The sequence below is a fragment of the Panthera tigris genome, chromosome B4, assembly GCF_018350195.1.
Source record: "Panthera tigris isolate Pti1 chromosome B4, P.tigris_Pti1_mat1.1, whole genome shotgun sequence".
In the NCBI taxonomy this organism is placed as follows: Eukaryota; Metazoa; Chordata; class Mammalia; order Carnivora; family Felidae; genus Panthera; species Panthera tigris.
Window position 1 is genome coordinate 36,381,689 of NC_056666.1, and position 26,578 is coordinate 36,408,266.

General features: G+C 36.3%; 1 protein-coding gene across 9 annotated transcripts in view; it reads right to left on the minus strand.

Annotated features, from left to right (window-relative positions):
- Positions 1-26,578, minus strand: part of ERC1 (ELKS/RAB6-interacting/CAST family member 1) — a 509,181-nt gene that overhangs the window by 451,780 nt on the left and 30,823 nt on the right. For all 9 annotated transcript variants that reach the window (XM_042991509.1, XM_042991507.1, XM_042991508.1 and 6 more), the window contains exon 2: positions 16,684-17,508. In XM_042991509.1, coding sequence (XP_042847443.1) covers positions 16,684-17,352 — 669 coding nt within the window. In that variant the 5' untranslated portion in view covers positions 17,353-17,508. The remainder of the gene's footprint in view (positions 1-16,683; positions 17,509-26,578) is intronic.

Sequence of the window (26,578 nt, forward strand, 5' to 3'; positions counted from 1 at the left end):
GTTTAATTTTAGGAAGCTACAATTCTTCTAATAAATGAACACCTGGCAAAGAGAGTCACAGTTGTATCCACTTCCTGCCATAAATGCCAGCAGCAAGTACATCCAATTTCAAGTTCCTCTGAAGCCAATGAGTGGGCAGAAGATAATCACAGCCAAAATGGAGAACACATGGCATTCATTCTTTGAAAAAAACCAGCCGTGGATTACAACCAGGAGGGGAAGCCATCTGTCACAAGAAAAAGGTGGCAATAGCTGTCAAGGACTATAACATGCCACCTTAACCTGGGCATAATCAAGCGTTAGATTTTAATTCCAGCTAACTCTTGTAATAAAAAACATTTTTTCAAACTTCTTAGTGTCAAATCATGAATGGAATGGGTAAGAGGAAGAAAAACCACCAACACTGTATAATTCTTCCAATACTGTGATTCTTATCTCACTACTAGGAAGAGTAACAACACAGCAGGTAGAAACCATACACATGCAAAAAATTTAGAAACAAATTCAATTCAAATTCTACAGAAAGCACTGGCAGTTTTATCTGCATTACATTTCCAGCCTATGAACATTTGCCCAAAATTTAAAAAAAAGAAGCAAGCAACTTCCCAAATACGGAGGTAAAGTGAACCACAAGGCAAAATTCAACCTTTACCACTGCCCCACCCTTCACCTAACAACACCCCTCCAACCACCCTAATCCCTCTCAATCCCTGCAAAACACTGTAATGCAACATTTTTAAGATCAATGTGAGCAAAGCATCCTTTTTAGTGACATATACTTATGCAAAATTCAGCAAAAAAAAAAAAAAAAGAAAGAAAGAAAAAAAGGACAGCACATAAAATAAACCTGATGGGTAAATATAAGCATTGTGTTACCCATTCTCAAAAAATCTCCACCGCCTTGTTGAAGGTTAAGTCTTCTTCATACAAAGGCACATAGTTTAAATTATTTATGGACAGTTTTGGGTCTAACTAACCAGCCAGGAACTCCACCACAAAAAGAAAACAGAGCAGTAAAAAAATTATTTCCAGCAGTATTACATTCCTTTTGGGAAAGCACTCTATAATTCATGGATGAGTCATTATGGAAATAAAAATGTTAAATAATGGATATGACTGTAACTGAAAATTCTGAGCACTAATTACCCTACTCAAAGTTCCTGGTAACTCCTTCAGGAATATTAAGGCTATACTGCTAGTGATTAGTTATCCAAATGAAACTTATTATCTATTGTGACCCACTTTCCAGAAAAACAGATCCCACGCTACAGTTTCCCTTCTCAGAGCAGACTATAAGGTACATTGGATACTTCAAAAAGTGTTATACAATTATTACTTGTATTGATGAAATATTTGACTCCTTCAACATCTATTGCATTGCATACCTATTATGTCAGGTAACCCTGTCCATAATTTTACACGTATTATCTTCTTTAATTTCATTTACTATCACAACCATAACAGCATTTTTTCCATTTGACAACTGATAAAACTCCATGAAGGTTCTCTGTTCTTTATATACAAGCATTAGTTTTATGCTGCCTACTTTGGAAAGAACATCAATAATAGTCAAGTACTTCTCATTCCCAGAAGTGCTAACTTGGTTATATGAATCGGTCTTAAATTAGGGCATTATAATCAAGGTGAAGAGACTACTAGAGAACTCCATTCAAATGACTGACAAAAATAAAATCAGATCATTTTACAAGAAAGACTCTCTAGAGACCACCTGTCCAGCTCTCTGGGTTTTACAGATGAAAAAACTGGGTCCAAAAAGATTAAACAACACACCTAGTTACTGAATAGCAAGGACAGGACCAAAAGAAGAATGCAAGTCTCCCTCTTTAAAATTCATTGTCCACTACACCAGTGATTCTCAAGCTCATCAGACCCAAAGCCACCCCTTCCCTTTTAATAACAAATATTTTGTGATGTAACCTTTACTATCCAAAATGAAAATTCATAGGATAATAAGCCCATCCTCACAGAAATCAAAAAATATAATGCTCTATGAAAAAAAAGGATTTTATAATAAAATGTGTGTTAATATGTCAATGCTAAGTGTGTGTGTGTGTGTGTATGTGTGTGTGTGTGTGTGTGTAAATGCTGTGGCACAGCTACACCCAGAGACACATGTACTCCCAAATAGGGGCTGAATAAGTGGTTGCTTCCAACAAGGCAACGCTGCTGCTAAAGTGATTTTCCAATAAGAAAAACTCTAGGTAATGTTCCAAACAAAATACAATCTTCCATCAACTTACACAGTAGTCCCACTGATAGAAAATTCAGCATATATTGAAGCCATTCAAAAAACGTTAATATAATTATGCACACATTTATGTAGTTAGGATCTTAGAAACAGATATTTCACCTACGTAAATTTCTGGCAAGACATTTGAAAATCATGGAATGTGGGGGAATTTTTTAATACGAAGGGATATCCTAAACGTCACAGGCCCTCTCTACCCTAAATCCAAAAAATATCTCCTGCCTCCAACTTATTTGAGCAGCCAATGTTAGCATAATTTTCCAACAACTGAGAACCAATACACCTCATCTTGAAAATAAGTACCTATTGTCAGAAATACTAAGAGAAAATCAGGAATTTATCTGCTATCATTTAAATAGATTCCTTCCTTATCTGCCTCATCTACTGAAAATGCTCTGTACTGTGGATAACACACTTTCACAGAGAAGTAAGAAATATACCCCAGGAAATTACAGGAAAGAATGGAAACACTCATAAAAGTGTGATTCTCTCCTTAGAATCCAGCACCTATTCTAAGTTCCTATGCCCATGAAGAAGAGCCATGTGGCAAGAGTTAAGTTACTAATTATTCAGGTGATCAATCTATGAAAAATAATCAAAGTTAAGAATGTTTTCTGAATATATTCTTACAACTTCTCAGATTTTTTAAAGTTTATTTATTTATTTTGAGAGAGGGGGAGAGCATGAGCAGGAGAGGGGCAGAGAGCAAGGAAGGGAGAGGATCCCTAACAGGCTATGCACTGCCAGTGCAGAGCCCAACACGGGGCACAAACCCACAAACCATGAGATCATGACCTGAGCCGAAATCAAGAGTCGAACACTTAACCAACTGAGCCACCCAGCAGGCCCCCAACTTCCCAGATTTTAAATCTCATACAACAGTCTTCACTTTGCTCCCAATAGGTTTATAATGTAAACACACATAATACAACTGTGTAAAGTTATTTTCAATATTATGCTTAAACAAATATTTATCTGTGAACAGCTAATTAAAGTTTTACTTTCATTTTAATACCATTATCTCAGACCAACAATAGCAATGATACTGGTATACAAAGAAAAATAGAGACAGATGGCTGTCCAAAACTCGTTACTCCAAACTATAACACTATATTTTTTTGACAATGAAAATACCTGAGTTACAGATATTTCCCCTAGATTTCATAAAATGTGTAATAAAAACTCAATATAAACAATGAACAAACCTAAAAAAAACACTTCCTTCAGTTGTGCTTTTAAAATACTATGAAAATTAAAAACAGGGGTGCCTGGGTGGCTCAGTCAGTTAAGCATCCAACTCTTGGTTTCAGCTCAGGTCATGATCTCGTGGTTTTATGAGTTGAAGCCCCGCGTCCGACTCTACTGGCAGCACAGAACCTGCTTGAGATTCTCTCTCTCCCCCTCTCTCACTGCCCCTGCCCCACTCACACTGCCTCTGTCTCTCTCAAAATAAGCTTTAAAAAAATGAAAAAGTTTCTTCATCACAGAATTTTACAGCATGAAGGAAAACTTACATGTTAACCTGTCCAATTCTCTCTTTCAGGGCCAAAAAAAAAAAAAAAAAAAGGTATTGTGTAGTAAAACAGTGACAACTTCTCTTCATATCTTATGCCAGCAGTATTAGAAAATAAAAATACATAATTTCTCTTTTTTACCATACAGAGAATTTAAAAACCAAATCAAAATGAAACATACAGAATTAACAAGCCTAAACATATACAATGTAACTTTAGCAGAAGGCAGCATAATCATGGGCTCACCATTCAAAAACAGTCCCTTATTTTAAGTTTAGTGAGAGGAAAAAGATATTGTATTGCTCAAGTACAAACTAAATAGTAAAAGTTACACTAAAAAAAAAAAAAAAAAAAGAAGGGGCGCCTGCGTGGCTCTGTCAGTTGTGCATCCCACTCTTGATTTCAGCTCAGGTCATGATCCCAGGGTCATGGAATTGAGTCTCACTCACACATCAGGCTCTGCACCGAGCATAGAACCTACTTGGGATCCTCTCTCTCTGCCCCTCTCCCCCACCAGCATGCAAACACTCTCTCTAAAAAATAAAATACAAAATAAAAATATAAAAAAAACTAAAAAAAGACACAAACCAAAAATCAGACTTGTAACTATACAGAACTGATGATTTACGAGAGAGAAGGTGTGTGGAGGGACAGGTGATTTAGGTGAAGGGGATTAAGAGTATACTTATCTAGATGAGCACTAAGTAATATATGGAACTGTTGAATCACTATATTGCACACCTGAAACTAATATAATACTGTATGTTACTACACTGGAATTAAAGTTCTTAAAAAATATATTTTTAACTAAAAAAAAAGTTATACAAAATTTTCCATGAGTATGGCTTAATATGCATTGCCGGCCAATATTCTTAGTCTTTAAAACTGAGCTCTCTCTCTTTCCAAATTTTACAATGCATTCCAATAGCTAAGCAATGGTAATACAGATTCCTAATGTCAAGAAATTCTCGATGATTTGCTCTCTTCTTTTTTGGGGCAACAAAAAAGAGCTCAGGCACTGCTCATGAGATAATTCTGTGGACTCGTCTATGGTTTTGCCATAGCTTGGCCAGCCCCGGATTGCAATTCTCTGTTATTCCCAAATAAACCTATCTTTTGCTGGTTTAAAAAAAAAAAAAAAAAAAAAAAGCTAATTTTTAAAGTATGCAGTATTCTTGAAGAATTTAGGTCTTCTTTCTTTCAGGGTTATGGATATAGTTATATTAAACAAAGTCAGAGAGTGAAGAACTAAATTAAGTATTAGTGTGAACACAACTCCAACCAAAAATATATCAATATATACTGTCCCCTTTTTAACTTCTTTACAGTAAAAAATGGGTAATTGATGAGACAAAGAGGAATCCTTACCACAAAACACTCAATAAGGAGAATAGTTACTGATTATCCACATGTAAAACTAACTGGCTATTAAGAAAGCCTACCCAAGAAATCTCAAAGGACAAAGAAATATATGCTATCAACAAACAACAACAACAACAAAACACTGGTTTTTTTGGCCTTTTTCAACTTGTTGCTCTTTCTTTCACTGATGCTTCTTCTAAGGGTTACTATATATTTCTAGAAATCTATTATCTTCATATCCATTTTACCCTATAAAATAAGACAATGTTTGAAAAAACTCCAAGAGAAAAATGTTTGTATTCTTTGCACATATCCTCCAAATCACTAAAATTACTTTAATTTTAATGTGTTAATTCAGGAGTCTAAAAACTCAAGGCAACAAGTTACCACCTTACCAAGTTTTCACAGTGCTTTCAGTTTTATTTCTAGTTAGGGTAGTTCACCAGAAAAATACAATGATATAAAGTAGATGCCCAATATTTGTTAAATCAAAAATAAATGATAATAAACATTAAAACTAGCATTTAATGGGGCACCTGGTTGGCTCAGTCGGTTAAGCATCCAACTTCAGCTCAGGTCATGATCTCGCAGTTCGTTGAGTTTGAGCACCACATCAGGCTCTGTCCTAACAGCTCAGAGCCTAGAGCCTGACCAGATTCTATCTCTCCCTCTCTCTCTCTGGCCCTCCCCTGCTCATGCTCTGTCTCTCTCACTCTCTCTCTCTCACACACACACAAAAATAAACATTAAAAAATTTGTTTTAACTAGCATTTAATAATAGATGAATACTTAAAAGCAAAAATGAACTACTGGGACCTCAACAAAATAAAAAGCTTCTGCACAGCGAAGGAAACAATCAGCAAAACTAAAAGGCAACCGATGGAATGGGCGAAGATATTTGCAAACGACATATCAGATAAAGGGTTAGTGTCCAAAATCTATAAAGAACTTAAACTCAACACCCAAAAAACAAATAATCCAGTGAAGAAATGGGCAAAAGACATGAATAGACACTTCTCCAAAGAAGACATCCAGATGGCCAACTGACACATGAAAAAATGCTCAACTTCACCAATCATCAGGGAAATACAAATCAAAACCACAATGAGACACCACCATACACCTGTCAGAATGGCTAACATTAACAACTCAGGCAACAACAGATGTTGGCAAGGATGTGGAGAAAGAGGATCTCTTTTGCACTGTTGGTGGCAATGCAAGCTGATGCAGCCACTCTGGAAAACAGTATGGAGGTTCCTCAAAAAACTAAAAACAGAACTACCCTACAACCCAGCAACTGCTCTACTAGATATTTATCCAAGGGATACAGGTGTGATGTTTCAAAGGGACACATGCACCCCAATGTTTACAGCAGCACTATCAACAACAGCCAAAGTATGGAAAGAGCCCAAATGTCCATCGATGCATAAATGGATAAAGAAGATGTGGTATATATATACAATGGAGTATTATTTGGCAATCAAAAAGAATGAAATCTTGCCATTTGCAACTACGTGGATGGAACTAGATGGTAGTATGCTAAGTGAAATTAGTCAGAGAAAGACAAATATCATATGACTTCACTCATATGAGGACTTTAAGAGACAAAACAGATGAACATAAGGGAAGGGAAACAAAAATAATATAAAAACAGGGAGGGGGACAAAACAGAAGACACTCATAAATGTGGAGAACAAACTGAGGGTTATGGGAGGGGTTATGGGAGGGGGGATGGGCTAAATGGGTAAGGGGCACTAAGGAATCTACTCCTGAAATCATTGTTGCACTATATGCTAACTAATTTGGATGTAAATTAAAAAAAAATAAAATAAAATGAAATTCTCATAATGAAAAATTAAAATAAAAAAATTTTTAAAAAGGCAAAAAAAATAACAGATGATCACTTCCATAGCTTGGCAGGAAAAGGAAAACATTATCAATAGATCTCAAAGCAGGACTTTTTATTCAATTACATAAACTCACTCTAAAACTCTGAAGTACTTTTTTGGCCTTCTAGACTAGTGAAGCCTTCTTCTATTTAATTTGTCTGAGCTAAATTTTGACCTATTAGGTTTTACCCAGTCTTTTCCCATTACTCACTATGACTGAAGAAATAGTATAATTTCCTAAACAATGACAAAGAAGTTAAAGTCTTGCTGATGTCGGCAAAAGTCTATGCTGTCAGCAGAGCCCACTTTGGATCCTGTCCCGGGTGCTCTCTGCCCCACGCGCTCTCTGCCCCGCGCACATGCGCATGCACTCTCTCTTTCTGTCTCTCTCAAAATAAATAAATAAACTTAAAAAAAAAAAAAAAAGACTATAACATCTTATTACAACATTGAACAGACAAGAGAACAGGAACATTAAGCTAAAGAATAAACAAGTAAAGAACCTTAGCGGCAACCTCTTCTCAGAGTCAGAAGATCCCTAAGGCCTTTGGAGTGTTTGTCCCTTCTGCCTGTAATATTTTACCCCAGTCACATCACTCAGGTCTCTCTTTGCTCAAGTAACATATTCAAAGAGGCATAAAGCACTTTTGCTGCATATTGAAATACAATGGTTAAGTCAATGAACATCATTTTAATGTAAAAGACTGAAATGACAAACTATGATTATTTAAACTCATCCATGGCTAAATTTTTCTCAAAAATTAATGAACCAAACATGTCACTTCAAAAACAGTAACTGACAACATATCTTGCCAATAATAAAATCTGAATTTTCAAGCAAAAATTAGAATTTTGAAAAGCTTCTATTTCCTGTCTGGTGAGCTTCACAGCTTACCAAATCTTTTCGGATGAGATAAGAATATTAATGAATGTAAATTTTTTTAATTTTTCTAATGAAATATTGCAACATTTGGAAGATCTGCACAACACAATGAACCAGTATCTTCCAAATGACCAATACATAATGTTTCAAGTGTTGGAGAAAGTATATGTATTCATGTGCATCCTCTACATATGAAAATCTGCTTAAAGTACAAGACAGACCAATTTATTTTAATGTAACAAAATATGGAAAACTCATTGATAAGATTTCAAATTCCACAGTGCAACTACCACTTGCTGATGAAAATGTTCTATAACTGGATTATGGTTATGGTTGCAACCTCAGTAAATTTACTTTAAAAAAGTCACTGAACTATACACTTAAATGAGTTTTATGGCATATAAAACATACCTCAAATGAAGTATCAAGAAAAAAAAAAACTACTACTATTCGTTGAATTTTGGTGTGGTTTCAAAATATATCCACAATTATCTAAAAAGGCTTTTAAAATCCTTTTTCCAACCGCATTATTTATGTGAGACCTGATTTTCTTCAAATACTTTAACCAAACAAAAACTACAATAGATCACTGAAAGCAGCAGCAGTTATGAAAATCAGCTATCTTCTATGAAGCCAGACATCAGACTTACAAAACTATTTTTCATTAAAAATGTTACTTTTGCTAACATTTAATGGGTTTACTTTTAAATATATTAATAATAAGTTGTTTTAAATTTCTATTTTACTCTCTAATATAGCAAATATTGATAAAGCCCACAGAAACAAAAGTTGATTGGGGCTCAATAACTTTTACAAGTATACAACATCCTAAGGCCAAAACATTTGAGAACTGCTGCTAAAAGGGATCATACAAGTGTCTTAGGGGTCATCCAAGACCAGAATAGTTATCCAAAGGGTGATTTCAAATGAAATAGGTCTCTGCATATCATAAACTCTAGAAGTATATAACCCACCAGCTGCTGTTAAAGGATGGTACAGTGTGCATATCAAAGTTGAACTACTTCTCACCTTAGCTCACAAGGCCTCCACAGATGACTGTAAAAGCTAGACAGGTGTCACTTCAACCCAGTATTTTCCATTAATTGTCAAAATGTAACAATTTACCATGAGCCTAGTAAGGAGGAAAGAGTGCCAGAACAAAGAGAAAGAAGTAGTTTCAATTAGCATTACTGCGAGTAATATGAAAAAATTATGACAGATCTGTTAAAAACTTCCCAACTCCAAGAAAAAAAAATTGGTATTTTTAGAGATGCATATGGCAACACAGAAAAAGAACAATACAGTTCAAAAAAGCATTTTTAATCTTGTCCATAAGATGAGATTAAGGACAACAATAGGACATATAACAATACAAAGTTAATCATCTTCTCACTGAAAGCACATTTTCTGCAATATTTCCCTTTTTGACAAATGTACTCTAAATTCATTATGCAAAGCTCATGATCTTCAATGAGCTTGTTAACTAAAATAAGACAAAGGACATCTATTACTGAAGTTTGTTTATGACAGGAGTATCAACCATTATCACCGTTTTTTAACGAACAGTGATTTTTAGGAATTGACTCACTCAAGTTGTCTGCCTTCAAAGAAAAATACCACAATGAAGAAGATCAAAACACAAAAATAGCTCAGTGAGAAAATACATATAAAACATAAACCATTTAATAGCTTCTCTCCTCCTCTCCACTCCTTACTCCCACAAGCAGAGTTTGTGATACTGAACTAACTAGATCAGTAAATTTTCCAACATTAACAAGCATACACATAATAACATCTATGTGTATGGACCTAATGTCAAAGTCATTAGTCTCTTATTTCCAAACACACTTTCCAGTTCCACTTTCTAATTTCTATCCACTTTTCATCAATGGCAAAAACATTTCCCCCATTTCAATACCACGGTCCATCACAGTCTTCTCTTGCCATAATAGTCGATATCCAAATATTCATTTGAAAATACCTCATGATTATGCACCTTCTTCTCCATTCCTATTACCCACATTAATCCAGACCTTTTGCAACAAAGTCAATTTCTTTCCCTGCCTTTCTTGATTCAATCCATTCTGCTGACAACAATAAAAACTGCACCTAAATAGTACTTTTTGTTATGTCATTCATTTCCTTGTTCAAGAAATCCCTGGGGCAACTTCCTATTACTTTCTTCAAATTCCTCTTCAAATAAATCCCAGATTAAGAAAGAAAAATATTACACACTTTAAAGGATGAACTGAATTGTATCTCAATAAAGCTATCAAAAAGAAGAGAGAGAAAAAGTAAGGGAGGGAAGGATTAAAGGGGGTGGGAAGATGGGGAGTGCAACTCCCTAAATGGTTCTTCACAAAGTACCACTTTACTCTACACCACTTCAGACATTCTGAAGAGCTGATAGACTAAGCACACCCACACAGTTGCCAAAGACATTCTGGCTTCCCTGTAACCAATTCTAGTGATGGTCAAGCCTTACTTTCTGAAACTGACTCTTCCAACAAACGGATATAGCTTTGTTAGAAAATACAGTATATTCTTCAATGGAGCCAGAAATCTATAACCTTCTTATTTGCACTCATTTTTCTAGCATTGCCTTCCCCCCCAAAAAAGTAACGAAAAAGAAAAAACACTCCCTTCTACATGGCTGCGTATCAAATACACAGCATAAAAATAAAATGTCGTTAAGTCTTCCCTTCTTTAGTTCTCTCAACCACCTCTTGTAAGCATGGGTTCTAGGCCCCTCCAATACCCTTCTGGGCAAACAGGGCACCCATAACATGATGTCAAGTTCTAGGAGCGGTATGATTTTAAAAAGTAAAAGGGGGGAGGGGACGCAGCCTGGGTGGCTCAGTTAAGCATCTGACTCTTGATTTCGGCTCAGGTCATGATCTCGGCTCAGGTCATGATCTCAGGTTTGTGAGACTGAGCCCCGTGTCAGACTCTGTGCTAACAGCCCATAGCCTGTTTGAGATTCTCTCCCTCTCTCTCTCTTCCCCTTCCCCACTCATGCACACTCTCTCTCTCAAAATAAACAAACTTTAAAAAAATAAAATAAAAAGTAAAACTCTGTCCTCCCTTATTCAACATAACTAAAAAAAACAAGTTCATTTTCTGGTTTCTTTGACATAAGAAAATCAAAAGTGGATTTCCCAACTCATATTTAAGCTACTATCTGCAAAGTTACTATAAATTAACAAATCCCTAAAAACTATTCTGTCACTGAGATGAAATCACTAGACTGCACTGTGAAATGCAAGAAGAGAATGTGGAGGGAAGAAGCAGCTGCAATCCTCTGGCAAATTCCTCCTCACAAATAAGCCTTATCAGATATTTGCACAACATTTTTTATTAGATTCACTGAATCATTTTTCATAACACTTCACTACATTCAAAGTAGAGCAAATTTACCAATTCTGCAAGAAGCCAATTTCTTATCCCCACCTCATACTTCGGATATGACAAAATCCAATGGAAAGGTAGCTTAAACTTGTAGAAGCCAAACATGAACAAATTTTCCTTCTCAAAATAATTAACTCCCCCAAAGGAACGTATCTATTTTACATCTGACTTAATTTTCTCAGGGCATGCTACATAGTTCCTTTAACACATCTCACTTTTGAAACACCAAAAAAGATTACATCCAGAAAATAGATTCGGACATACCAATTTATCCACAATAAATCATTTTGCTTTATCATTCATAATTCATCTCTATGTTAAAACAGAATTATCAAAAGAAAAGTTAAACAGTTTATCTCTCATAATTCTGCTTTATCATTCATAATTCATCTCTATGTTAAAACAGAATTATCAAAAAGAAAAGTTAAATAAATAGTCCAAGACACAGATTCCAGATTTTAAGATCAGACTTTAAATGAGAGTAAAACAGGGGCGTCTGGCTGGCTCAGTCAGTAAAGTGAGGGACTCAATCTCAGGGTCATGAGTCAAGCCCCACACTGGGCATGGCGCCTACTTAAAAAATAAATTAATAAGTGACAGTGAAATAATTAGGAACCTCATGAAAAAGCTTATTTAAATTCAAATAGCTTTCAGAGAGCCTGGGTGCCTCAGTTGGTTAAGCATCCTACTTCAGCTCAGGTCATGATCTCACAGTTCGTGGGTTCGAGCCCCGCGTCGTGCTCTGTGCTGACAGCTCAGAGCTGGAGCCTGCTTCAGATTCTGCGTCTCCCTCTCTCTCTCTGCCCCTCCCCTGCTCACACTCTGTCTCTCAAAAATAAATTTAAAAAAAAAACAAAAACATTAAATTCAAATAGCTTTCACCATGTGACAAATCAAGGTACAACCTAAAACTAAAAATGTTAATAGCCACCAGCAGCCTAACAATGAGAACAAATGACCAAAGATTTATATAGGGTTAGTTTATCTTTTTGTATTTCTGAACTTGAAAATTTTCTTGATCCTTAAATAAATAAAATCAAAATTCAAAAATCAAAGTCCTGAATAAAATCAGAGTCCAAAAACAAAAAAAATACACAAAAACATTAAATTCACTTGCCACACTAGAGTATTAGATAGAATTTACTCTCACCACACAAAATCCCAATGAAAGTGCTTTAAAATAATTATTTTCAAAACTAAGCTTCCAAGTGAAATCAACATAAGAGAAATATTACAAGGCATAATATCAAAAAAAGAAGTATGACAATATCTTGTTAAAGGTTGGTTAGATAAAATAAAACATAAATCATCCAAAGCCTTAGCTCTGCAATTCAACCAAGCTCATAGCTGGACTTTTATTCTTCACCAAACATACACTAAGAAACTTCCCCATTCTCAATTTAAAGAAAAAAAAGAAAGGTCTTTCCTATTAAAACATGTATTGTCCCAGGGCACCTGGGTGGCTCAGGAGGTTAAACGGCCAACTCTTGATTTCAGCTCAGGTCATGACCTCACGGTTTGTGGATTCGAGCCCCATGTCGGGATCTGCACTGACAGCATGGAGCCTGCTAGAGATTCTCTTTCTCTCCCTCTCTCTCTCTCTCTCTCTCTCTCTCTCTCTCTGCCCTTTCCCCACTTGTACGCTGGCTTGCTCTCTCAAAATAAATAAACTTAAAAAAATGTTTTTAAATAAAAAAATTAAAAACCATGCATTGTTTCGTATCTCTAGCCACCAACATTTGAAAGTTCAGCAACAAAAGGAGTATGAGATATAAAAACACCTGGGTATTTATTTTAGAAACAATTTTCTAAAAGGACTCCATAATAATGAACCATACACATTAAGCAATTTTTATAGCAAATGTGTTTTTACATTTGACAGGATTCTAGAACAAACTTCTGTGGCCCAATCAGATCAAACATTTAGAATGCATCTAAATCCCCACTCTCAAACTGGAATGAGGAAATTTGTTTAATTACTGTAAATCCTATTAAACCAATCTTCTTTGTAAAGTGGAAAATGTCCGACCTCTCAGGGCTCTGGAGGGTATAATGAATGCAGAGTTTAATTAGGGCCCACTGTTGGCTCACTATAATCTATTAATTAGCATTCCCAGTTCTCTGTATCTCACTGCAATGTCTCACTTTACTTTAAAATTGCACCCTTTGCTTTTTGGACCAAAGTTATACAATTTTAGGATTGTGTGGTAATTACAGAGGGTACAGGAAGAATATATTCCTGCCAGCACTGGTGCTTAATTAGGGCAAGGGGCGGAATCTAGATAAGGCTGTGTTCACCCTCCTTCAGTGCATATGGTTTTTTTGGCATCATAGCCTGTGGACTGTTTCACTTCCACTGGACTGAAGTGCTGAGTCCCCACTACACTCTTTGCAGAAGACTCAAATACTCTGCCTTTCAATGTAGCTTGGTAATTAGAAAGGATATTGCTTTTTACCCACACAGCTTTCAAAGTATAGGCATAATTAGCTGCCTCAATTATTTGAAAATAAAGACATATACCATTAATTTTTTTCCTGTTAAAATGGACATTTCCAAAGTGTTTGATAATAAAAACCATCTTGGTGAAAGGCATATTTTCAGCATCATCAAGAAAGGTACACGGAAGCTAGCTAATTCAACAATAAATCCAGTAATCTCCATTCAACTTCTACCAAAATCCACTTTAAATTATATATATACTTCCATTTATACACATTACATTTATTCACACAAACACACTATCAATATATTGAAAGGTAGAAACTATAAAGGGAACTGTTCATTCATTCACTATTTATAACAATAAGTTATAGCTGAGCCACTTCTCAGGTAAATGTAAGTAAACTGATTTTTATTAACATTTGAGATTAAATAATACTCAAGTATCATGCACTATGACTCCTGTCTAAATACAAAGTACCTCATATTTGAGCATTGATATACTATTGTACTCCAATTTATCAATCTGATTTTTATAAATGAAAAAAACCTAGTACCTACCCTCAAAATACAGACCCAGTTTTTAAGACCTGTGCTATATTGATACCTTACCACAAGACCAAATAAAGCAAACTTATTTTTTCTCTCTTGATATTTATAATTCAACACCAAACTGTAAAAACTTTCAGAATGTTATCTATTATTTCTTATTTAGGAATGATAAACTTTTGGTGTTGTACTTCACTTTCTGAGAACATAAATGTGAACTGAAGAAAATGTGTTTCCCCATTCTATTGTCATAGATCACCTAAATATTTTATCTTGTACATTAATGATTCTCAAGGTGAGGAGATTATCAATCACCTGGATGGCTTTTTTTTTTTTAAATAAACATATCTAATACCTAAGATTTTAAATATTTTTTTTTGTACACACATTCCTTCTACTAAGGGTCACTGTCACAGTTAACAATCATTATGTATAGGAGTCTGTCACTACCCTGAAGTGTAGTAGGCAGAAAAAAAGGTTGAAAAGCATCAGGCCAACGGTCCCTTGTTTCTTTTCCCTTCTGTCACAATTGAGCTCAAAGATGACAGGAGAATCATCATGAATTCCCTATGTCTAGACTAGTTGAAGAATTAGAAGTACTCCATTCTAAAGATCCCAAACTTGGGGCACCTGGGGGTGGCTGAGCCCCAGGCCAGGCTTGCTGCTAACAGCACAGAACCTGCTTCAGATTCTCTGTCCCCCTCTCTCTCTCTGCTCCTCCTCTTCTCGCATGCCTTCTCTCTAAAATAAATACACATTTAAAAGAAATAAAAAATAAAATATAGGTTGCTGGATTCTATCTCCAAAGCTATTTATGAAGCAAGACCAGGATATCTATATTTTAAATAAATAAATATATCAGAACCAACATTAGGAACCCTGTCCTTACTTTTAAGATCTAACACGGGGGTCTCTTTTAGTTCTTTTCTTTCTTTTCACGTTGTTAAAGTCTTGAAGACTCAAACTCAAGAAAATTCCTAGGAAATACTTTTTAAAGGACATTTCCTCTTTTTTAAAAAGGTTGGGTTGCTAAGAGATTTAAGTATAATAATAACACATTCAGATTGTGTGTGATGACAAATTAATCACTGGTTAAAAAGTAAAAGCAAAGTAATTGAAGTTATAATATATCTCACAAAGAAGAAAATTCTCATACTTTCTAATTATTTTGAAAGCTCATTCAAATGAATTAAAGGTTTAGTTTTTAATTCATATTGTACTACCAAATAAATTTGAAACATTTTAACTGTGATGTTAGCTTAACTAGTACACGCACAATATATAGGCATTAAAATAATGATTCAGATACACATCATAGAGCTTTAATATACAGCAGAAATGTTGGCTAAAAAAGGTCAAAATGTTAACACCTATAATATTCTACTTGTATAAATTGTATATGTGTATATGCACAGAAATAGTTCATTAGGGAGAAACAGCAAAATGTTAATGATGGAAAAACAAAGTTATAAGAGAATTTGGGATAAATTTTGATTTCATACCTGTGTTTTCCAGTACTATTTTTATGATCAGAGAAAAGCGATTTTTATTACTGAGAAAGTAAGTTTGGGGCTTTAAAATACATAACAATACAACTAGCAACCTTCTTCAAAAACCAAGATTTGGGGCACCTGGGTGGTTCAGTCAGTTAAGCATACAACTTCAGCTCAGGTCATGATCTCATGGTTCGAAAGTTCGAGCCCCGCATAGGACCCTGTGCTGACAGCTCAGAGCCTGGTGCCTGCTTCAGATTCTGTGTCTCCCTCTCTCTGCTCACGCTCTGTCTCTCTCTCATAAATAAATACGTAAACATTAAAAATAATAATAATAACCAAAACAGCAGATATAAATGCCTGAACTGAGTATTAGTAATAGAACGGTAAAATAATAAACAGAAATCTTAAATCAGATTCACATCATCAAAGACAGATCATTTCTAATTCCTTCTTTAATTCTTAGTATCATTCAGGAACACTAAAGAAATCCAAGTTAAGTTTATCACTTCATAATTTTTAACTAACCCCAAAATAAAGTATAAAATCAACAATGAGGTGGCTACTGTAAAACTCTCCTTTAAGGGGCACCTGGATGGATCAGTTGGTTGAGCATCTGACTATTAATTTTGGCTCAGGTCATGATCTCACAGTTCACGGTCTGAGACCTGTGTGGAGCTCTGCGCTGGTATCTGCATTGATAGCACAGAACCTGCTTGGGATTCTCTCTCTCCCCCTCTCTCTCTCTTTGCCCCTCCCCCACACACATGTGCATCTTTCTTAAAATAAACTTAAAAAAAAAAAGAAAGAGAATAGCTTATTTCATTTATATACATGAATCTGATCAATAAAGGTAAACATATATATAAAACTAACCTGGTTTTCCTCCTGCACAACTCTATACTGTTCCTTCCAAATAGTGATTTTGGAAGCTTCATCTTTTCTCAGGGCTCGTTCTTTCTTCAGCTCTGGGCTCCAGAAAGTCTTGATGCTATTCATTGAAGAACTTAATTTGCTCTCCTTTACTTCTACATCCTTCCGCAAGAGATCATTTTCTCTCAGTACTTCCTTCAGCTGTGTCTGCAGATCCATGATTGTATTATCTCTTGCCTGACGAAGAGAGTGAGGAACAGTAGATGCCATACTCACAGGAGGGAGGTGATGTTCTCCAAATGCTATGGTGTCACTAGCAACCCCACTGCTAGCTATATTGGGGCTACTGCCCATAGCAGTCATCCTGACACCATACGGCAGACGTCCCCCAGAACGGCCAAGCGTCATGGTGCTTTTAGGTGTTTCTGAACCCACATTTTCATGGTCACTTAGGTACATAGGGCCAGATGTGGCATAGGCAGCATTTAAGGATTGAATATTCTCCATTGAAAGGGTTTTCCCACTGCCACCTCCAACACTGCTTCCAGAACTCCCTCCTGTACTATTGGTTCGACGATGACCCAAGCGAGGGGAACGTGGAAGCCTAGGTGAACGCCCAGGGCTCTGGTTGCTTGGTTCCACCTTCCCAACTGAGCGAGCACTTCCATACATGGTTGCAGGTTGAACACAGGTGCCAAGAAAGATGTACAGCAGAAAGCAAAATATGAAATTCTGTGAGGTTTCTCAGTGGCTATAAGTCTGCTTAAGGCTAATCAGAAATAACAGGTCTTCAGCTGTCCAGTCTTGAAGAAATACCTTACACCATATCTGCAATGAAAAGATCACACATTAAATCCTCCAATAGTAAACATTTCCCTCTCAGAAACTTTTCTTGAGATTTCCCTATCATCTATTTATTCATTCATTCAAAATTTGTTTATAGCGCATTTCACTGTAAACATTTTAACAGTATTTTGCATGTCTCAAAACTGAATACTGAAACCATACCATGCAAATGGAAAAGAAAAAGAAATAAGAGGTATAAAGACTAGCAATGAAAAGATAAAACTCAATGTATGAATATATGATTTTCTAACTGGAAAACCCAAGTCATCAACTGACAAGTTATTAAAATAATAGAACTCTACAAATCAGTCAGACACAAGATCAATATATAAGTATCAGTACTTTCCTGTACATTAATCATAACAATTAGAAAAATGCAATTTTTTTAAACCCACCAACAGTAGCAACAAAACCATAAAACTGGTATAAATCTAATAAAAATATGCAAGCATTTTTGGAAAAAACTGTAAAACTCTACTGAAAGAACACCTGAACAAAAGGAAAGTTATCCATATTCATGGACAAGAAAATAATGTACAAGTTGTCAGTTCTTTCCCAAATACTGCAAATCCCAATGAAAATCTCCCAGAATTCTCCATATATCTCAACAAGCTGACTCTAAAATTCAAATAGAAGAGTAAAGGTGTAAGAATAACATAAACAATTTGCAACAGAAAAACAAAGAAGGAAGATGTTCCCTAAATAGCAAGATAAATTACAGGTCCATGATCCTTTACCTGTAATGCAAAAATCAAAAAAGCTCTAAAAGTAAGTTTTGTTTCTTCTTAACTCACTTAGCAGTAAAACCTAACCTGATCTGGTATGAAGTCGCTACTGTTTATAGGTTATCTCATTTAGTGTGATTATTCACACACTCATTGAGAAAACAATGTATATGATTACAGGATACTGCATAATGCCCACTGGGTACTGGGGGTAGGGGGGAATCTGGACTCCAAACCACATCTGACTGACCCCCAGGATTTCTCATAAAGACTTACAGCCCCCCTCCGTTTTTGTTTTTTTGTGTTTTTTTTTTAGGCAAGGGGGCAAAGGGGGAGTGGGGAGTGGGGAGAGAGGAAGGGAGCCGGGGAGAGAGAGGGAGAATCTCAAACAGGCTCCATGCTCAGCACAGAGCTCAACGCGGGGCTCAATCCCACAACCCTGGGATCATGACCCAAGCTGAAATCAAGAGTTAGATGCTCAACAATCTGAGCCACCCAGGCACCTCAGGACTTACAGCCTTTTAAAGCCATAGTATTTAAAATTGTACAGTACTAGTCCAGGAATACGTCTAAATTATATATGTAAGTTTAGTACATCCTAAAAGTAACATTTCAAAAGAGTGAGAAAAAGACAAATCATTCAATAAATGGGGTTTGAACTGGTGTTTGGAAAAATAAATTATATCCCTACTTCACATAATGCACAGAAATAAATTCTATGTACATTAAAGATATAAAATTTTAAAACTATCAAAAGTACTAGAAGATCCTTGTGAACTTGAGTTAAGGTAGGGCTTCTTAAGTAAGAAACAAAAAGCAAAAACCATAAAGAAAAACAAATAATAGATTTGATAATGTCAAAATGGCAAAGTATTATACCAAAAAATACTATAAGCAAAATTAAAAGAAAAACCAAAAACTAGGTGAAAAATGTATCTAACATGGGGCACCTGGGTGGTTCAGTTGCTTAAGTGGCCGACTTTGGCTCAGGTCATGATCTTGTAGTTCATGAGTTCGAGCCCTGTGTTGGGCTCTGTGCTGGCAGCTCGGAGCCTGGAGCCTGCTTCAGATTCTGTGTCTGTCTGTCTCTCTCTCTCTCTCTGCCCCTCCCCTGCTCATGCTCTTTCTCAAAAATAAACATTAAAAAAGGTTTTAAAAACATTATATATACACACACACCTATCATATGTATAAATATCTATACAAAATATATAAAAAAATTCTTACAAGGGAAATGCCAAATTTGAAAACGTGCCAATGCCAAATGGGACTAGCGGAAAGTAACTTGTATTGTAAGGAGAGGTTAGGGACAAAATGTTGGTGGAGACTTTAGGTTCACTTTATATTCATACTACAATAAAACTTGAATTATTTAAAAGGAAAATATGTTCATATTCTACAAGTATAATTAAAACACGTATCACAGATATCTACTTTATACATTTCTCTCAAAAATAAATCAGGGGTTGGGGTGCCTGGGTGGCTCAGTTGGTTAAGGGTCTGACTTCAGCTCAGGTCTTGATCTCACGGTTCATGGGTTGCAGCCTGGCGTCAGGCTCTGTGCTGACAGCACAGAGCCTGGAGCCTGCTTTGGATTCTGTGTCTCCCTGTCTGCCCCATCCCCACTCACACTCTCTCTCAAAAAATAAATTAAAATTAAAAAATTTTTTTAATAATAATAAATCAGGGGCACCTGAGAGGCTCAGTTGGTTGAGCATCAGACTTGATTTTGGTTCAAGTCATAATCTCATGAGATCAAGCTCCATATCAGACTCTGTGCTCAGCATGGAGCTTGCCTGGGATTCTCTCTCTCTCTCTCTCTCTCTCTCTCTTGTCTCTCTCTCTCTCTCTCTCTCTCTCTCCCCCTCACTCTCTCCCTTTACCCCTCTCCCTGACTCACACTCTCTCTCTCAAATAAGAAGTATTCTTCACTGAAAACACTACCCAAGAAACTCACAGTCAAAAATATGATTTTAAAGAATCCATATACTTTAGTCAAACTCCAACAGGTTATTCTTTAGAAATACGAATACACTGGCAGTCTCATCTTAATAAAGATAGCCCTAGGGTAACAACAAGCAGAAGAGAAAATACACAGAGCCCAAATCTTTACGGTTCCATCTCAGAAATAGCAATAGTACACCAAGTTCAGAAATTGCAACATTTCACTAGTAATGTTAGGAAATTCTCTCCAGGACTAACCTTAGCTCAAAAAGCAAAAATTTCTTTTCATGATTTTTTTTTTTAAAGTAAGCTCTATGCCCAACATGGGGATGGAACTCACAACCTGAAGATCAAGAGTCACATGCTCTACCAGCTGAGCCAGCTAGGCAGCCCTCCTTTCTCATAATTTATCTGGACTGTGAGGTAGGTGACAAATAATTACCTATATATTACTGTTTGAATGAATTCTATTTCAAGATCAAAGAGGGATGCAAATCTTTTTCTTTTTTTAAGTAATCTGAATATTGCTTAAGAGACATTTATTACCCACAATCCCTTCAATAATAATAACAAAAGCTAACATTTAGTATTTACTGCATGTCAGGCATTATGCTAAAAACTTATATTTAGCTTAATTTAATATTTAACATTAAGATCTAATTTAATATTTAAAAGCCTCCCTTGGGGCACCTGGGTGACTCAGTCAGTTAAGTGTCTAACTTCCAACTTCGGCTCAGATCACAACCTCACAGTTCATGGGTTCAAGCCCCAAGTCAGGCTCCATGCTGACAGCTCAGAGCCTGAAGCCTGCTTTGGATTTGTGTCTCCCTCTCTCTCTCTGCCCCTCCCCCACTTGCACTCTGTGTCTCTCTCTCAAAAAATAAACACTTTAAAAAAATTTATAAAAGGCTCCCATAACACAGGTACTGTCATTATCTCCATTTTAGAGATGAAGAAAGTGAGTTTTTTAGCTGTTAAGTGACATCTAAAGTGGTAGGGTGAAGATTTGAATCAGGGCACCTAATTCCAGAGCCCTGGAAGCTCTTACCTACTGTACTTAACCACAATCATCTGCTGATGAGAACATCTCAACTGTCCATAGAATATTAAAGGCTTCCACAGTTTTATGGCAGTGTGTCCTGCTAATCTAGTACTCTTTGGGGCAATTTTAGGTTTTCCAGGTATAAAGCTTAAATAATCACATTTACCTTTCTATTAAGGAAAAAGTCTTTTTTAAAAGATGTTGGGCAAAAGAACAAAGTAAAACTAACAACATAAGGAGGAATAATTCAGTCTCAGGAATCATGCCATCAGAACATTAAAATGCCACATTCCAGAAAAAAATTCCCAACTGTGCTTTTGTTCAGAATTCTGTTTTCATGTAATCATATAACTAAATCATACTGAATAGGCTAAGATCCAATAACAAAAATTCCCATCAAGTTTTCAATATCAGAAGGTGCACTCTAATGTCCAAGTCACTTTCAGATCCAAAACGGTATTTGCATGTGGAGTCTTTGTTATTATCAGAACTATATTCATATACACAACAAAGAAAGAAATTTACTAGTTCTGAATTCTTCATACTGGCTTTTTAATCTCATAAGCTTCAGAGAAGATAGTGTTCAAAAAAAAATTCTTTTTTAATATGCCAGGCATACAACCACAAAATAATAATTCTTGCACTTTAAATAACTGACAAGAATTCTGACCCAAAAAAGTTATACAGTATGATTCCATGTATGTAAAATTCTAGGACTAATTTATTATGACAGAAAGCAAATCAGTGTGTGCCTGGGGATGGGGTCGGGGGAGGCATGGATCAAAAAGGAGTAGGAGGAAACTTTTGGGGTGATGCAAATGTTCATTATCTTGACTGGGGTAATGGTCTCACAGGTGTATACATGTCAAAACTCATCAAATTATATATTTTTTTAAGATTTTATTTTTTTAAATAATCTACACCCACCATGGGGCTCAAACTTACAACCCCAAGATCTAGTCACATGCTTTACTGACTGAGCCAGCCAGGTACCCATCAACAAACTATATACTTAAATACATTCAGTTTAGCGTACATTAATTATACCATGAAAGTCTGAAGAAAAAAATTTCACGCTCCAAACTCCCTTGTCCTTGATTAATCCAAAAGAAATACCTTCACTGATTATACAACTGGAATCCTGATTGCTACTGGAGAAAATCATGCAGCTGTACAGTTTGAGTCCATAATGTTGTCCCCAGGGTCCTTTAGTTAGCTTCCTATCCATATTTTCTTAGTTCCCTATCTAGTATCTGTTGTGGTTGTTTCAAGTCTCCCTCTGCTTATCAGACAGAACACATGAGTCTCCTGGTTCAGAGACAAAAACAATTTATTACTCACAGCTCAGCAAACAGTATAAGCATCATGTCTACATTGGCTCACTGTTACCCCGAAGTCCCACAGGTAGCAAGAGGAACTCAAAGAGATGCTACACATGCAATGGCTTTGCGTTGCAGCTGAAGACACTAAGTTTAGGGAGTCCACCACTCATAACAAGCAGTAAGCCTTCTCTGTCCTAGTGGAAAACATTACCTCATTCCTCAATTTGGCTTGCTACAAACACAATCCTGAGAAATGGCCCAGGTTAAGAGCACTCAGGGCCTTGTATACTTAGCATACCCAGCAAGGCATACAGGAAAGAAAGGACTCATGAATGACTCACTCTCCTGACAAGTACTGTGATAGTTTTAAGGTATCTCCATAAATTCTTTGATACTACTCCCTTCAAGGGGGAAAGCAAAATTTCTCTCTCTGAATATGAAGTAGACTTAATAATTTGCTTCTGATGATGTTATCACTTTCAAGGCTAACTCATAAAGGACAATGGTGCTTCTGTCTTGGGTAACTCTCTTGGATCACTCACTTTGTGAGGAGCTAGCTGTCATGTTGTAAGGATATTCAAGCTACCCTACACAGAGAGCCACATAGTAAGAAACTGAAGCCCCCTGCCAACAGTCATGTGAGATAGATTTGAAAAAGATCTTCTAACCCCAATCAAGCCTTCAGATGACTGCAACCTCGTGAAATACCTTGAGCTGGAACCCTGAGCCAGCTATGCTCTACATAACAATTGTGAGATGTTTGGTTTTTTAATCTAGTAAATTTTAACTTTTAACACAACAAAAGATAACTAATACAGAATTGTTTCCTGAAACCTTCGTTTCAGGTAGCCATATGCATACACATGTGCATGCTCCATCACAACTGAAAATGTGTTGCTTTTTGTAGGTTCTAAACAATTCTCAACATCATTGCCAGAATCTTTTTTTTTTTAAGTTCATTTATTTATTTTGAGAGAGAGAGAGAGAGGGAAGGAAGGGGTCAGGGGGTATGGGCGGGGGGGGGGGGGGCAGAGAGAGAGAATCTGAAGCAGGCCTCACACTGTCAGAGTGGAGTCTGATGTGGAGCTAGAATTCACAAACCACGACATCATGACTTGAGCCGGAATCAAGAGTTGGACACTTAACTGACTGAGCCACCCAGGTGCCTCCAGAATGATCTTTTTTTTTTTTCATTTCATTTTATTTTGTTTTTACATTAAAAAATTTTTTTCATTTACAACATCCAAATGATTTATTTTTTTTTAATTTATATCCAAGTTAGTTAGCATATAGTACAATAATGATTTTAGTAGAATCCAATGATTGATTCTTCCCCCACATACAACATCAAGTGCTCATCCCAACAAGTGTCTTCCACAATGCCCCTTGCCCATTTAGTCCATTCCTCCACCCACAACCCCTCCAGCAACCCTCTGTTTGTTCTCTATATTTGAATCTCTTATGTTTTGTCCCCCTCCCTATTTTTATATGATTTTTCTTCCCTTCTGTTCATTTGTTTTGTATCTTTCCACGAGTCAAGTCATGTAATACTCATCCTTCTCTTAATTTCGCTTAGCATAATACACTCTAGTTCCATCCACGTTGTTGCAAATGGCAAGATTTCATTCTTTTTGATTGCTGAATAATAGTCCATCGTATACATATATACCACATCTTCTTTATCCATTCATCTGTCAATGGACATTTGGGCTCTCTTCATACTTTGGCTATTGTCGATAGTGCTGCCATAAACATTGGGGTGCATATGCCCCTTTGAAACAGCACACCTGTATCCTTTGGATAAATACCTAGTAGTGCAATTGCTGGGTCATAGGGTAGTTCTATTTTTAATTTTTTGAGGAACCTCCATACTGTTTTCCAGAGTAGCTGCACCAGTTTGAATTCCCACCAGCAATGCAAAAGAGTTCTTTCTCTGCATCCTTGCCAGCATCTGTCATTGCCTGAGTTAATTTTAGCCATTCTGACTGATGTGAGGTGGTATCTCATTGTGGTTTTGATTTGTAGTTCTCTGATGATCAGTGATGTTGAGCATTTTTTCACGTGTTTGCTAGCCATCTAGGTGTCTTCTTTAGAAAAGTGTCTATTCATATCTTTTGCCCATTTCTTCACTGGATTGTTTTTTGGGTATTGAGTTTGATAAGTTCTCCATAGATTTTGGATACTAGCCTTTTATCTGCTATGTCATTTGCAAATACCTGCTCCCATTCCATCAGTTGCCTTTTAGTTTTGCGGATTGTTTCCTTTGCTGAAGCTTTTTATCTTGATGAGGTCCCAATAGTTCAGTTTGCTTTTGTTTCCCTTACCTCTGGAGATGTGTTTAGTAAGAAGTTGCTGTGGGCGAGGCCAAAGAGGTTTTTGTCTGCTTTCTCCTCTAGGATTTTGATGGCTTCCTGTCTTACGTTTAGATCTTTCAACCATTTTGAGTTTATTTTTGTGTATGGCTTAAGTAAGTGGTCTAGGTTCATCCTTCTGCATGTCGCTGTCCAGTTTTCCCAACACCATTTGCTGAAGAGACGGTCTTTATTCCATTGGATATTCTTTCCTGCTTTGCCAAAGATTAGTTGGCCATACGTTTGCAGGTCTGTTTCTGGGTTCTCTATTCTGTTCCACTGATCTAGGAGTCTGTTCTTATGCCAGTACCACACTGTCTTGATGATTATAGCTTTGCAATACAGCTTGAAGTCCAGAATTGTGATGCCTCCAGCTTTGGTTTTCTTTTTCAGGATTGCTTTGGCTATTCAGGGTCTTTTCTGGTTCCATACAAATTTTACAATTGTTTGTTCTAGCTCTGTGAATTCTGGTGTTATTTTGATAGGGACAGAATGATCTTTTAATACAACGATTCCCCAAGTGGGTCAGGAGCCTCCAAGACTCCCTAAGACCCTTTCAGGAGAGCAAAACTATTTTCACAATACTATGATATTATTTGCCTTTTTCACTACACATTCTTACAAACGTATAGGAGTGTTTTCCAGAGGCTACGTGACATGGGGTATATCCCACTGACCACTAATGGAATGTATGCTTGTATACTCTAATGCTTTACATTTTTCTCAGTTTTACTTTCCAATATAGTAAATAGTAATAGATACAGCCTGCATAAACAAAAGCTATTTAAAGTCCTCATTGATTTTCAAGAGTATATAGGGATGTTGGAACAAAACAGCTTAAGAACCACTGCTCTAAAAATTAAATATGACATGAACACACCTACATACTTCCTTTGATGGCTTTCCAAAATAAGAATCTAAATTCTTTGGCAGTGTATATAAGATTTTTCATGATTTCGGTCTTGCCTACCTCCTGAAGGCAGCTTACTTAACCACTCTCCTTTTCCATGTGACAACCATGATCAAGTACGTGCAATTTCCTAAAATATCATGCCCTCTTCTTGCTTCTGTGACCTTCCTCCTCCCCAGCAACTGGCTAACTACTTACTACTCATTGAGTACTTACTACTCATTCTTCCAAACTAAATTTAATAGTCACGGTCCTACACAAACCCGTAAATCCTTCAGTCTAATTTAGGTGCCCCTCTTATGGAACCAAGAGTTTCTAAAATAATGTACTTACTATATTTTGGTTAATTAATTGCTTCTTTAAAAGCAAAGGAATGTCTTATCTCCAAAACCTGGCATAATGCCTAATACATATCAAATATGTAATAAATGTGTGCTGAATCCACAAGTTAACATAAATCTGAATACAATTCATTAAGATCGTTCTTATATTCAGAAGGTGGTAGTAAGCTTGAAATTCATTTATGGAAACCGCAACTAAATGCAATGTAAGACAAATTCCATAAATTGACAACCTCCTTCTCTATACGTATTGCTATGTATTTTTGTCTTCTAACATTATGCCTGAAAATCATAAAGAAACGTACTGAATGGTCAAGATTTCAATTTTTTAAGGGGCACCTGGGTGGCTCAGTCAGTTAAGCATCCAACTCTTGATTTTCAGTTCAGATCATGATCTCACAGTGCATGAGTTCAAGG